General features: G+C 38.8%; 1 protein-coding gene across 7 annotated transcripts in view; it reads right to left on the minus strand.

The window, feature by feature from the left end:
* Positions 1-13,934, minus strand: part of itsn1.L (intersectin 1 L homeolog) — a 100,778-nt gene that overhangs the window by 34,662 nt on the left and 52,182 nt on the right. For all 7 annotated transcript variants that reach the window (XR_001934284.2, XM_018244841.2, XM_018244843.2 and 4 more), the window contains 11 exon segments: positions 13,543-13,682; positions 12,523-12,650; positions 11,372-11,586; positions 9,553-9,671; positions 7,086-7,324; positions 6,016-6,175; positions 4,926-5,131; positions 2,981-3,063; positions 1,155-1,321; positions 508-553; positions 181-302 (listed from right to left, as the gene is read on the minus strand). Coding sequence is in view for 6 of the 7 variants with exons in the window: in XM_018244841.2 (XP_018100330.1) it covers positions 181-302; positions 508-553; positions 1,155-1,321; positions 2,981-3,063; positions 4,926-5,131; positions 6,016-6,175; positions 7,086-7,324; positions 9,553-9,671; positions 11,372-11,586; positions 12,523-12,650; positions 13,543-13,682 (1,625 nt within the window). In the remaining variant the exon portion in view is untranslated.

The raw sequence follows: 13,934 nt of genomic DNA on the forward strand, positions 1-13,934 counted from the left end.
AGTAGCAGAAAAACACCACTGCTGCTACTTGAGTGTAGAAACTGATAGTAATGCCATGTGTCCCGTGTGTGCAGTGACAGGGTTCCCTGGGAATTCCTTTAAGATGGTAGCGTGGCTTTAAGGAATGATCCAAGATGAAATGTAATATACAAGCGAACATTGAGGCTTTTTTACACTAACCTGCAGCTCTCCTTCCCACCATCCTCCTGGATTCTTTTTTCGGATGAGGATAAGTTGGCCAGGAGCCAGTGTTAGCTGTTCAGGACCAGTTGCTGCATAAGATGCAATAACCTGGGCAATTTCTAGGGGAAAGGACATATAAGTAACAGTATGGTAATGACACAATAAAAATGAAATAGAAAAAAAAGGTTGATTTTTATATGATACAATATATTTATGTTTCATTACTGGAAAAAATAAGTGTGATAAGACTATTATGGGTAACTTCCACAAACAGTTTCATTAGAAGAAACATTTACATTTTAAATGTAAAACAATGTAACACACCTGGTTTCTTCCCAAGACTTCCTGTCTTTCCTCCGCTTCCAGCCGCCTTGGGAAAAATACAATGCTACATTTTAATCAAAGCTAAAATGAAGCAAAATGGCACTAAAAGACAGAAACATTTTTTTTTTTCAGTAAATACAAAAGGGGTGCAATTGGTTGGCTTGAAACCGAGCTAATCGGCACACACTCAGGGGGGTTATTTACTAAAATCCGCATTTATTTATAATCACTTCAATAAAAAATACCACAACCAAACTCCCATACCCCATTTTACCTTATTTATTATAAAAACTCAACAAAATCGAGCAAAAACCCGAATCCGTACAATTTTTCTGTGTTTTTCTTCCCCCAAATCGCTGGTTTTTTAGGGCTTCTTCCCGAAAAGCCAGTATTTTTTGGATTTTTTGCCTGAAAAGCCCCAAATGGTTTTGGGCTAATTCCAGTTCAGGTCACAGTAACTTCCAAATAGGACAGGAAACTCTGCCAATTACTTATACACAACCTCGGCAGGTCCGAGATGGCAGATTTTCAGATTCAAGTTTTTTAAATTTCAGTTTTACCCCAAAAAGCCAGACCAGATAATTTCGGAATTTAGTAAAGATCCCCCTAATTACTGTAACCAGTTTTTCGTTTATTGGTTCCTTTACCTCCGAGTCTTTGGGCCTCACGTAGTTGGAAGGGAAAACCCCAGTCTTCTCTCCCACCGTGCCAGTCCACCAGTCGCCATCTTTTTTAATCACCACAATCAGATCTCCTTGCTGAAAGGTCAAGTCTCCTTGCTCGTTGCTCTCATATGTGTACATGGATATGTATTCTGTAATGATCAAATGTCACTTTTAGGGCTTAAGAGAACAAAAAATGAATAAACACTCCATTTACACATTCCATAAAACCACTGACAAGATGTAATGAATGTATATTTGCTTACGACGCTTAGAATTACATTTTATTTCACAATGCTTTTAAGTTTTTTAATAAACAAGTCCCATCATAAAAAAGGGGATGGAGCAATATACCCACTTGTTAAATTTAATGAATTGCGGAAATTTTAAGCTACTTGATGTTTGGTCTTTGCAAGGTAGATAGATTACTGTATACATCCCACTCTCTTTGTTGTGACTGTATTGTAAGCTGGAGTCCATTATGCATATGGTTTACCCGTGAACTGCTAACTGAACTACCTCACAAGGAGCAAACAGGGAGTAGCTTTAAACATTCAGTTTTCCCGGTTTAGCTAAAAATAATAACCCAAAACATATGTCCTATTCCCTGCACACACGTTGAACAGTGGGGTGTACGGTCGTTTTAAGGCTTGTATATTTAATTTTCCATTTGCTTTATTTCCACAAACTACTGTGACGTTACTGCTGGCTTCAGGCCCGGATTTGTGGGAAGGCCACCTAGGCCCGGGCCTAGGGCGGCAGGATTTTAGGGGGGCGGCATGCTGCCCAACCACACCCACATTGGTTCAAAAACACTGGGGATGCACAGGAGATACAATCTCCATGAAAATTTGCACGAATAAAGGGGAGGAGACAGGGGCGACAAATGGCAGTGGGCCTAGGGGCGTCCGCTATGTAAATCCGGCCCTGGCTGGCTGAGCATGAGCCTTACCTAAAGCTACTACACAGTAGCATAATAAGACAATTTGCAATAAATCCACTTCTATTTTTTCTTCAGTCAAGAAAAAAAGGTACATGAATGATCATAAACAATTGAAACATACGGTGAAATGTGAAATAAAAAATGTATAGGAAAGTGAAAGTATAAACAAGATAAAACTTGTGGGTTCGGTTGCGTTATTCCAGTACAAAAATACTGTATGGACTGGCAAGATTTCAAGGGCAAGCAAGCATGGGTGACGGAGGGGAGAGGAAGGAGGAGAACACGGCGGAGGGGAGGTAAACAGGAGGGATGGGAGAGTGACAGAGGGAAGGAGGGGAGTAAGGGGTGCTAACCCAGCTAGGGGTAGGCAGAAGACACATTTAGAGTTACCTGCTAAGCCCCCCCCCTATCATTGTGCCCTAGGCAGCTGCCTCTTCTGCCTACCCCTAGTTCCGGCCCTGCACATAGAAGCGAGTTTGCTCACAGCCTGCACTGGGACATACCACAGGTCTATACCAGCATAATTACTCCACTGTACAAAGAACAAGTCTGCTGCAAAATTGAGGGTGTGCTTTCCCTTTAAATATAATGTTTTATAACTGATGCTGGTACCCTAAGTGGCTAAGCAGATGATACAGGAACACCCATCAAAACTCTCTCTCGCTCTCACTATCTACTCGCCCTCAATCTTTCACCTTTCTTCCCTTTCCTTTAACGTTCAAAGATTCAATAAAACAAATTTTAAAAAAAATAATAATAATAATAATGTATTTTTATTGTTGTGTGTTTACTTCTACAAAGTTTGCCAGAAAATATATACTTGTGAACATTCTATTGCTCTAACTGACCACAGAATGCACGTTCTTACCTTCTCCTTGGATGGCAGGTTTAAATGCTGGTGAAGAGACTCTCTTTAAACTCGCTGGGCTTTCTGAAGACGTGGAATCGATGCTGCAGCAAAAGAAAAACCAGGATCACAAACAAGTATAGCAAGGTAATAAGAGTAACACTTATATTGCACAACGAGGAGCCTTACAGCAATGTATATAAAGCATGGCATAAAATTTCAGGCCAATTTAGCCATACGGCAATCATTATTTGCTACAGAGTTATTAAATTCAGCTGTAGAATAGTAGACTGTGCTTTGGTAGGGACTGCATAAAGCAGCCACATTTTTATAGCTGCTATGGGGTCACAGTCTGATTTCTACTACAGGGATATTGCCAAATTCTTTGTTTGTGTGAAAAAAAGTCATTTTAAAGGACATGTAAACCCCTCACACAAAAATTTCATCAGTGAACAGACACTTTGAAATCTTTATATAACTGACACTCTGGTTGTTCAAGGGTTAATAGTAAGGCTGCAGCAACCCCTTAATCACTTAGGATTCCTTCTGCTTCTCTAACCCACTCTGCTCCCTCCCTCAGGAATTTTCTTTGGCTGTTGGCTCATGAGCATGCTCAATTCTTCTCAAATCAGATTAATAAACACACCAATGCCAATGAAGAGCTGGCATTGCTGGTTCCCATATAAACTCTGCTCTAGTTGTCTGCTCCTATTATTTAATTCCTAACCCCCTCTCCTGAGCTCAGAGTAACCATTACAGTGCTCAATCCAAGCAGGACTTGTCATCATAGTAAACTGTCTGTGTAAGCCTAAATTATTCAATTGTGTGAACTTTACATCTCATATGTGATGTTTGCAGATATAAATGCACGGATTATGTGTCAGAGGGAAATTGGCCCCCCGGGGAAAGCTGCTATTTGTTTTAGCGAAATGTAATGATGCTGGCAAAAGGAGGGGATATATGCAGGACAAATAATGCCATTTGGGTGAGGGAGATGTGCCCAACATATATACATGGTAGGAAAATGTAGGCTTTATATGTCCTTTAAGGATTTGGTTCAGTATGGAACTTTGACTCGGGTAAATTTGAATTCTGCTGAAAAGCCGAATCCTGAATCCGGTGCATCCCTAATTTCCATATAGTGGGCCAGCAATTCATTAAATTACATGTTTACTTAAGAGAAAATGAGGATGAAATGGCATAGATATCCCTGCGCTAGATGAGGAGATGAGGAAGGAGCTCTCAAGTTGGTCCCAGAGCTATCCATCTCTATGAGGGATAAATATATAATAAAGTTCTTTAACAGGGTGTATTTCACCCTTATCATTTAGCAAACATTTATAACAATTTGTCTGATCAATGTCCTAAATGCAGAGATGATGCAGGTTGTCGGTTTCATGTGTTTTGGATGTGCCCGGTAATACAGATATGTTGGAGCAATGCCCTCTGGTAAATGAACGAGAAGCTTGCCCTCCCAAATATCCACTCCCCAGATCACGGTTTGTTGGGTTTAACAGGGGACTTACAACTCCGATCCTATTCCAGAATGTGATATTTGCAGTTGTTATACTATGCTAAAAAGGCAATTCTAATGTGTTGGAAATCCATTGCCCCCCCCCCCCATCTACAATTTTGGCAAAATTTGGTGAATTTTTCCCTACCGCTTCAGAAACTCACTTTATCTAGAAAGGCCATATGGGGGACCTAGCTGGATCTGCAAAATATGTGACTGTACTTGAATTCTACTTTGACATGATATAATTGGTACCCTTGTCTCATCACTCTCTCTTTTTTTTTTTTTACCTTTCTTACCTTTTTCCTTGTTATTGTAAATTCTTCTGTTTTGAAAAATAAAATCTTATTTTGTGGACCTACAGTGAGACAGCTCTGCTCTAGACCATTAAATGCTCCTAAAAAAAGCCTCTGCCCATAGTTGTATGCAGGATTGTAGGTAGGGTAAGCTTACCTTGTAGATTTCCTTAGTGGACCGGATATAAGCTTTACATAGGATTTGGGAAACCAGCCCTTTTGACCTTGAACTTCCCCAAACCACCACATATCCTGCTGTTCAAGAACCGTGATAACATCATTTTTGTTAAAATTAAGATGGTTGTCCTTCTTTGCTCTCCAAGGATACAAGGCTTGTGCCTGAAGGCCTTCTACTTTTTCACCCTTTAAAAAAAAAAAAAGAGGACTCTCTACAACAGCACTTTATAGACTTATCTAAGCTGTGTACCAGCTGTAAACCTGACTCAAAAGCAAAATAAAATCATAATGAGAAATTGACATCACTATTTGAGTCTGAATTTACAGACCACATGCCTTGTAGCAGCAAGGGTGGGCAGCCAGGAAAAGTACATTTTTGAGCACCACCTCCAGCTGTCTATCACCTGATATTCCAGCCAATGAAAATCCATAGAGAACATGGCCAAGAAATAAAGCATGGAATGAAAAACATGGAATAATATAGATTGGGAGATTGTGTTTACAGCAACGAAAGACTTGATTAAGTTACCCGATGTAGGACAGGTCAATATATAAAAGAGACAGTCAGAAGAAAAGTCAAAGTGCAGGACAAATCCACAGAAGTAGTCTTATTTATTTGGGAACGTGAAGAACACTACATGCTTCAGGTTAGGCCCTTTATCAAGTGTATCACACTTGATAAAGGGCCTAGCCCGAAACATGTAGTGTTCTTTACGTTCCCAAATAAATTATTTGCAGTCTAAGACTACTTCTGTGGATTTGTTCTGCACTTCGACTTTTATTCTGATTGACTATTGGGAGATTAACACAGGATACCCCGCAGGACAAGCAGCATACAAACACTTCAAACGGTGAGCTGCAGTCTATCTATATATATTGGAACTGTCCAAATATATGAAAGAGATACTACAGTTACTGAAAGATCTTATGATTTTTTTACTTTCCTCGTCCACTTACAAAAGGGGGAAAAAACTTGGATGTATAAATGCGGGTACATTAGAAGGGCCACATCTGCATTTTCTGTATTTGGGATGGAAAAGAAGACTAACAAAACCACTTAATACTCATACCTGACCAAGTACAGGAGATGGCGATGATCCAGTTACAGTTGCTGGGGTAAAAGCAGAGCGCTGTCTGTGCTGACCAGCACTGGGAACAGTTAGAGATGGTTGAGCTGCCCATGTATCCCAGTTATCACTCTCTACTTTATCAGTGTTATTGGTTGGCCACCTAATAAACAGAAGGAAGAATGAAAACAAGAACATTACCAACAATCCTTTTGAAGAAAATTCTGCTTCCCTTTAAAGGTTATGTGAAAGGCTCCTCTATGTGGCCACAACCTTCCTTATGCCCATGGAAGAGTTGCCTAACGTGAGTCCGGGTACAGCCTGCTGAAAAAGGATTTAACACAAAGCAAACCCCCTAATTCTGTTCAAAGCCTGAAAAAGGTGATAACATAAAACTGTGTAGCATAGTTGTTCAGCTGTAATAAAATACAATTCTGCAGAAGTGAGGGGGAGGGTTTAATTTAGAAGTTATAATAAAATAACATCAGGAACAGCCTCAACCCTACCGCCCCATTTTTTTTTGTTTTTTTCTGCAAGTATTGGTTACATCATCCCATTCTCCAACTTCTGACCAAGAAACCCCCTTAACCCCCTTAACAGCAGACAACTAAACCCTAAAAATTATTATGGCTAAAAAAATTTAATCCAGGATTCGGTTTGGGATTTGGCCAGGAATCCTTCTACCCGGCCTGAACGGAATCCTAATTTGCATATGCAAATTAGGGGCGACTTTGTTGTCAGAAAACAAGGAAGTAAAAAAAAATTTGCATATAATTATCATATAATTATCTGTATTAATGACTAATCAGCCTTATATTGTGACATTTCTATTCTATGTGTACTGTATATTGTGAGTGGGTCCCTAAGCTCAGTAAGTGACAGGAGCACAGAGCATGTGCAGTGAATCAGCAGAAAAGAAGATGGGGAGGCATCTTTGGAGACAGATCTTTACTGCTAAAGGGCTGTGGTTGCCTTGGGCTGGTACAGAAGCACAAAACAATGTACAACATTTCTAGCTACTTCTTTAGTTAAGCTTTAGTTCCCCTTTAAGGAATCAGAATACAGATACTCACGTTGAGCTGAAGTCTGCCCAGTTGTTGGAATTTGTAGATGTATTTGTAAAAGCTGCAGGTGCAACAGGGGAAGGTGCCACATGGACAGTGGGTTTGGCTGTAGTTTCTGCTGCTGGTTTAGTTGTGCTTGGAAATTCACTCTCGGGCATTCGCTCTGCATAGTTGGCAGGAAACCAGCCCGTTTTTCCTTTCAGTTCACCTCCCAGCCACCCAGGCTCTCCGGTTTGGCTTTCATCCACCTGTAAATGTCCATTAAAAAGCAAGTGAAGCACAAAACACTTAGAAGAAGCAAACGGTTCTAGGTGGCAACAATAAAAGAAAAAGGTAACTGTATGACATACAAGACATCTGCGTGTGCTTTCTCATAACCAACAGAGGAAAGTGGTTCTACTGACTACTCAAATATCCTTCCTTTTATTCCTTTCTAGCAACCGCAAAGAAAATGAAGCTGCTGATGACTTTTAGGCACCTAAACACACACACAGCTATTCCTATTACCATCAATGACCTAAACAATTAATCTTACCTTACAGAATAGAGTCTGAATGAAAAGCAATAACTTCTTTTTATGTGCCATTACTACACAATCGTGGAAACAGTGTACATGCATGGGATCAGTTATCCAGAAACCCATTATATGGAAAGTTTTGAATTACGGAAAGGCCATCTCACATAGTCTTAATTTTTTTTTAAATAATCCAAATTTTTAATAAAATAGTAGCTTGTACTTTATCCCCACTAAGATATAATTAATCCTTATTGGAAAGAAAACCTGCCTATTGTGTTTATTTCATGTTTACATGATTTTCTAGTAGATCTAAGGTGTGGTGATCCAAATTATGGAAAGATCCGTTATCCGGAAAACCCCAGGTCCCGTGCATTCTGGATAGCAGGTGGCATACTTGCATTTGCACTCTGATGCAAAGATGTATTTCACTTAGGGATGCACCGAATCCATGATTTGGTAAGGGATTCGGCCTTTTCAGCAGGATTCGGATTCAGCCGAATTCTTCTGCCTGGCCGAACCAAATCCAAATCCTAATTTGCATATGCAAATTCGGATTCAGTTCGGGATTTGGCTGAATCTTTCATGAAGGGTTCGTCCGAATCCAAAATAGTGAATTCAGTGCATCCCTAATTTCACCAGCTGGGGGTTTCCGAAGGGGTGGTTCACCTTTAACGAGATACTGACACCAGAAATTATGCTTTTTTGACATGTTTCATAATATTGGTTTTGCATGCTACTTATAATTTTAGCTTCTTATAAAGTATTTGGCCAATGCTTTTACATTACCTATCTGTTCCTGTATGAGGGGGCTGCCATATCTGTGCAGCAGGAGTCCGTTCGCATTAGAAAGTTTAACAGACATTGAGAAGGGACAGTCAGGTTGGCAAAACAGTCAGGTTTAGGAACTTCAACTAACAATTACTTACAAAAACAAACCTCTCAGCAAAAAATAAAAAAACAATCCGCATGACCTATAGCTAACTTTTAATGTACATTCATATTTTTAAAAATATTTTTTAGTGTCAGTATCACTTTACTTTAAGATAACTTTTACTATGTTATAGGATGACCAATTCTTAACACATTTTCAGTGGGTCTTTGTTATTATTTTTTTTTTTAATTATTTGCCTTCTTCTTCTGACTCTTTCCAACTCTCAAATAGGGGTCACTGACCCCATCCAAAAAAACAACAAATGCTCTGTAAAACCACACATTTATTATGACTGCTACAAGCAATTGCTCATCTTTCTATTCAGGCCTCTCTTATTCATACTGCAGTCTCTTTTTTTAAAATCAGTGCATGGTTGCTAGGGTAATTTGCACCCTACCAACCAGGTTGCTAATCTGTAATGAGAAGTGGCGCACTCCTGGGCCTTTTCCATAGATCGCTCGACTCCAGACTAAGTAAAATCAATGCACTTGCGATCTGTGGAAAAGGCCCAGGAGTGCGCAGCTTCTTATTACAGATTGGCTGGCAACATTCCCCCTAGTGACGGACTCGGGGCGGCGGCACCCAGGTCACGACGGGTACGGGGTAAGACTTAGTGTTCCTGATATTTTGGAAACGTGATTGATGTTCTGTGCGGGGAGTTAGGGGTGATATTACCAACTCTCTTCTTTAAGCGTGTGGTTCGGGGCGTCTGCACCTGGACCATTAGATTTTAATGGTGAGCAGTGCACAGACTGTAATCAGAACTAAATGTTAATTAAATTCAAAGAAAACCCACTACCTAAAAAATTGATTTACTAAACTAAATTCTGGGAATAGTGCTGGATATTTTGTCTCTGTAATTTCCGATATATATATTTATATATATATGGATAACAACCAGGTTGCTAAAGCTGCAAACTGGAGAGCTGCTGAATAAAAAGCAGAAAAACAAATAATAAAAAAATGAAAACCAATTGCAAATTGTCTCAGAATATCACTCTCTTAATTATACTAAAAGTATAACTTACCATGATAATGTCTCCAGGCTCAATAGTGATTTCATCATGACTTCGGGCATCAAAAGGGTAGAGTGCTCGGTAATACACAACCTTCACATCGCCCTGGTTGATCGTTAGAGGGGCTTTCTCTGAAAAATAATCACAAGAGCTTTCTCATTAAGCTTTCAAGAAAGTGTTCTTACGCTCTGCCTCTATCAAATCAACACAAGAGGGCCTCAATCCTTTTTCAGGGAACCGCCACCCCATAGGTAGTTTCTTCAATTCAATCTTAAGGAGAGCACTTCAAAGCAAATATGCTGTGAAACGATTTTTTTTTTATTGTGGACTACAATTTACATGACATGTTTTGGGCCTTACATGCCCTTTCTCAAGTGTCTTGAGACTTGAGAAAGGGCATGTAAGGCTGAACATGTCGTGTGAATTGTAGTCCACAATATAAAAAAAAAGTATCACAGCATATTTGCTTGGAAGTGCTCTCCTTAAGATTGAATTGAAGATTTCTCATTTACACACACATGTATATATTTATTTCCGAAGGTCACCAAAGCAGTGTTTTTAACATAAAATCATATTAGTGCATATAGTGGGTGCAAGCAGCGACATCTCCCATGAACCATGTACAGCTATAGGTAGAAACAATGTGGGGGAAAAAAAAATGTATATATATATATATATATATATTTGCAGAAGAAAGCGACACTCACAGGAAGTTTTTGATGCAAAATATTCGTGTATTTATTCCACTCTATATATATATATATATATATATATATATATATATATATATAGACAAATACAATAAAAAAATAAAAAAGCAAAGAGCTTGTAAAAAAACGGGAAAACAAGGCTAAAACATTGACTCATTGCTCAAATTTGTTTTTAATGGATGTTTTTTTATTTCATTGTTTCTTTTTTTAACACTAAAAGATAACACTGTCATTTCTGTAACTAAATAGACACTTTGTATAAACTTCACAGATTTCACGACAGAAAAGTTACTATGTGGGCTCTCCATGTCTGCAGCACAACGGTGACACAACGGTGACACCCACTGGTGAGATTAGAGATCTTGTTTCTTTTGACTGTATTTGTTTCAATGGCTTATTAGTGACGTGAAGTTCAAACCTTTGATGACATCATACTTGGCGCCAAAATTTCAAACACAGGTGGGGGTATAAATACACTGTCACCATTGCATGTATGTATCCTTGATAAAGGCCCTAAGAGGGCCGAAACGTTGGAACACAAATCTATGCAAATAAATATTATTTGATTCACAAAGAAGAAAATGGTGTGCGGCTCTATGTGAAAATTATACATAAAATTTGAACCAGCACCCACATTCACGAAATCCGGATCCGAGTGCGGCTGCCTGCAGGAAACTATATATATATATATATATATATATATATATATATATATATATATATATATATATATATATATATATATATATATATATATATATATATATATATATATATATATATATATATATCCGTCATCTATTTACACTCTAGCCAGCGGGAAGGCATTTCGGGGAGATTAGTCACCCAAAGAAGAGGAGATTTGTTGCTAAACTCCCCAGAATCTTAGCATGTCACCACCCTTAAGGTCAATTCTCATTTGGGTTTGAATGCATACTTGCTGCCAGAAGTATTGTTGGAAACGTGGTTCAGTGGCTGATACAGCAATATTTTTATTTATGTAGCCTTATTATGGGGATTTGGTTAAATGTTGGACCTCAAATGTAGAAAACAAAACAAAAAAAAACACACTGTTGTAAAGGCATCATCTTTCATCTCTACCACAGCGAGCAGCAACACACCCGTATTCATCCAGGGAATCTGCCCTCCTAGTTTTCCAGGCTCTGGAGGTTGGTGGAACGGTTTGTTGGGTTTCTCCTGGATCTCTGGTTTCTTTTCCACCTCGCACTTCTGAATGGATTCTTCCCTTTTTTCTTTCTCCTCATCTTGGAATTTGTAACGTTCCTCTTCCTGCTTCACGCGATCCTGCCAAAGCTTGTCGTGCTCTAGCATCCGCCTACAAACAGGAAAATTGTATTCTATACTTGCTTTTACTAGACTTGCAGAGAAGAGTTTGCTCATGCGATTATGATCACAACTGTTGCTCTTCAGTCTCGGACAGTGCATCAAAAGTGGAGACAAACAATATCACCACTCCCCTTCTATGTAAATCAATTGCTATAAATGTTATGCTATAAATTTTGCCTTAATACAAAATAAAGAGAAAAGACATAGATCATGGGGATATGTACGGTACTATCTGAACATTGAGTAAATGTACCCCCCCTACTTTAGGTGACTTAATTTCATAAGCTGCTAGAGAAAAGCCATTAAAGGAGAACTAAACCCTAACAATGAATATGGCTAAAAATGCCATATTTTATATACTGAACTTATAGCACCAGCCTAAAGTTTCTGCTTCTCAACAGCAGCAATGATCCAGGACTTCAAAGTTGTCACAGGGAAGTCGCCATCTTGGAAAGTGTCTGTGACACTCAAATGCTCAGTGGGCTCTGATTGGCTGTTGAGAAGCTAAGCTTAGGGCTCGTCACTAATTATTCAGCAGAAAATGAGGTTGGTGTGTAATATAAGATGATGCTACAGGTTTGCTGATTATTAAATTCTGATGCTAATTGCACTGGTTTCTGTGCTGCCATGTAGTAATTATCTGTATTAATTACTAATCAGCCTTATATTGTGACATTTCTATTCTATGTGTACTGTATATTGTGAGTGGGTCCCTAAACTCAGTAAGTGACAGCAGCACAGAGCATGTGCAGTGAATCAGCAGAAAAGAAGATGGGGAGCTACTGGGGCATCTTTAGAGACACAGATCTTTACTGCTAAAGGGCTGTGGTTGCCTTGGGCTGGTACAGAAACCCAAAAGATAATGTAAAACATTTCTAGCTACTTCTTTAGCTAAGCTTTATTTCTCCTTTTTAATGGCAAGCACCTTTTGTCCTCCTCCTTCAGCTTATCCAGCTCGCTGGTTTTCCGTTCCAGCTCTTTCTGCTTGATCTTCTCAGTTTCAAAGTCCTGCTGTTTCTGGAACTGCTGCTTGTTGTACAATTCTCTCAGTTCCTAAATTGAGAGAGAACAACCAGCTTTAGAAGATAAAACCAGACAAATAAATCTCTGTTACAAGACCCCATACATATGTAACTTCCTGAATCAAACCACTCACCTGGGCCCAAATGAACTGAAAAAGCATAACCAATAGAAAGCAGCTTAAGAACATAAATTCACTATATAAATGTCGATAAGGAAAGTGAATGTAGGGGGCAGAGCTGAGCTTGCTGTGTGCGAGCCAATCACATGGCCATGCCTGAGAATACAATCTGAACATTACTGAATTTGTATTGTTTTACTTGGGTTGTAAAGTGTGTTCTTTTCCTTTTCATGTTAAGCCAAGTCTTGCACTATGTAATGAGTCAGGTCAGCACAACAATACTGTGAGTGAACAAACAGAACATAGAGTGCTTTGTAAGTTACTAAATAGGTCCTTTATATGGGGCCAGAGTGAATGAGACAATAACAAGACAACAATTAAAGGAGTTGTTCACTTTTGAGTTACTGAGTGATACTCAGACAATTTAAAACGGATTTTCAGTTTTTTTTTTATTATTTGCGGTTTTTGAGTTATTTAGCTTTTTATTCAGCAGCTCTCCAGTTTGCAATTTAAACAGTTTGGTTGCTAGGGTCCAAATTACCCTAGCAACCATGCATAAGAGAGGACCAAATAGAAAAATGAGTAAAAAGTAGCAATAACAATAAACGTGTAGCCTTACAGAGCGTCTGTTTTATTAGAAATGGTTTAAATTATTTTATTACAGTTATATCCTGCCCTAAAACACTGCACCTGTAGGGGGACATTAACAAGAATATATTTGTACTCCGAGCACTGCTGCTTTTTTTTTTTTTTTTTTTTTTTTTTTTTTGAGATGTCAAGGCACTTGATGAAAGATGCAAATACCTTTAATTGGTTATTAAATACGTCGATTTCCTGAAGCTTAGCTCGCGTTTCTTTTTCTACTTCATCTAACTGATCTCGGAGCTGCTGGCGTCCAATCTCCTTGGTTTCCAATGCCCTTTTTAGTGTAAGCAAGGAATCTCCTGTTATGGAAAATGGAAAGGACGGCTAAGAAATCAAAAGAACAACACGGCGTGATGACAGATCCTACAAGAGTTTAATAAGTGTACAATGAAGCCAATGCTATAAGAGGTGGTTTGTTCCAAGGAACATCAGAGCAGGATCAATTTAGTTAATTGATCAAGAATAGTTAATTGCATGGCACGTGCTATTCATCTTGAACGAAAGCCTACAAATTAATCTGGCTCCAAATGCTGTATTTTATATAGAGGTAT

This window comes from Xenopus laevis, chromosome 2L (genome assembly GCF_017654675.1).
Source record: "Xenopus laevis strain J_2021 chromosome 2L, Xenopus_laevis_v10.1, whole genome shotgun sequence".
NCBI lineage: Eukaryota > Metazoa > Chordata > Amphibia > Anura > Pipidae > Xenopus > Xenopus laevis.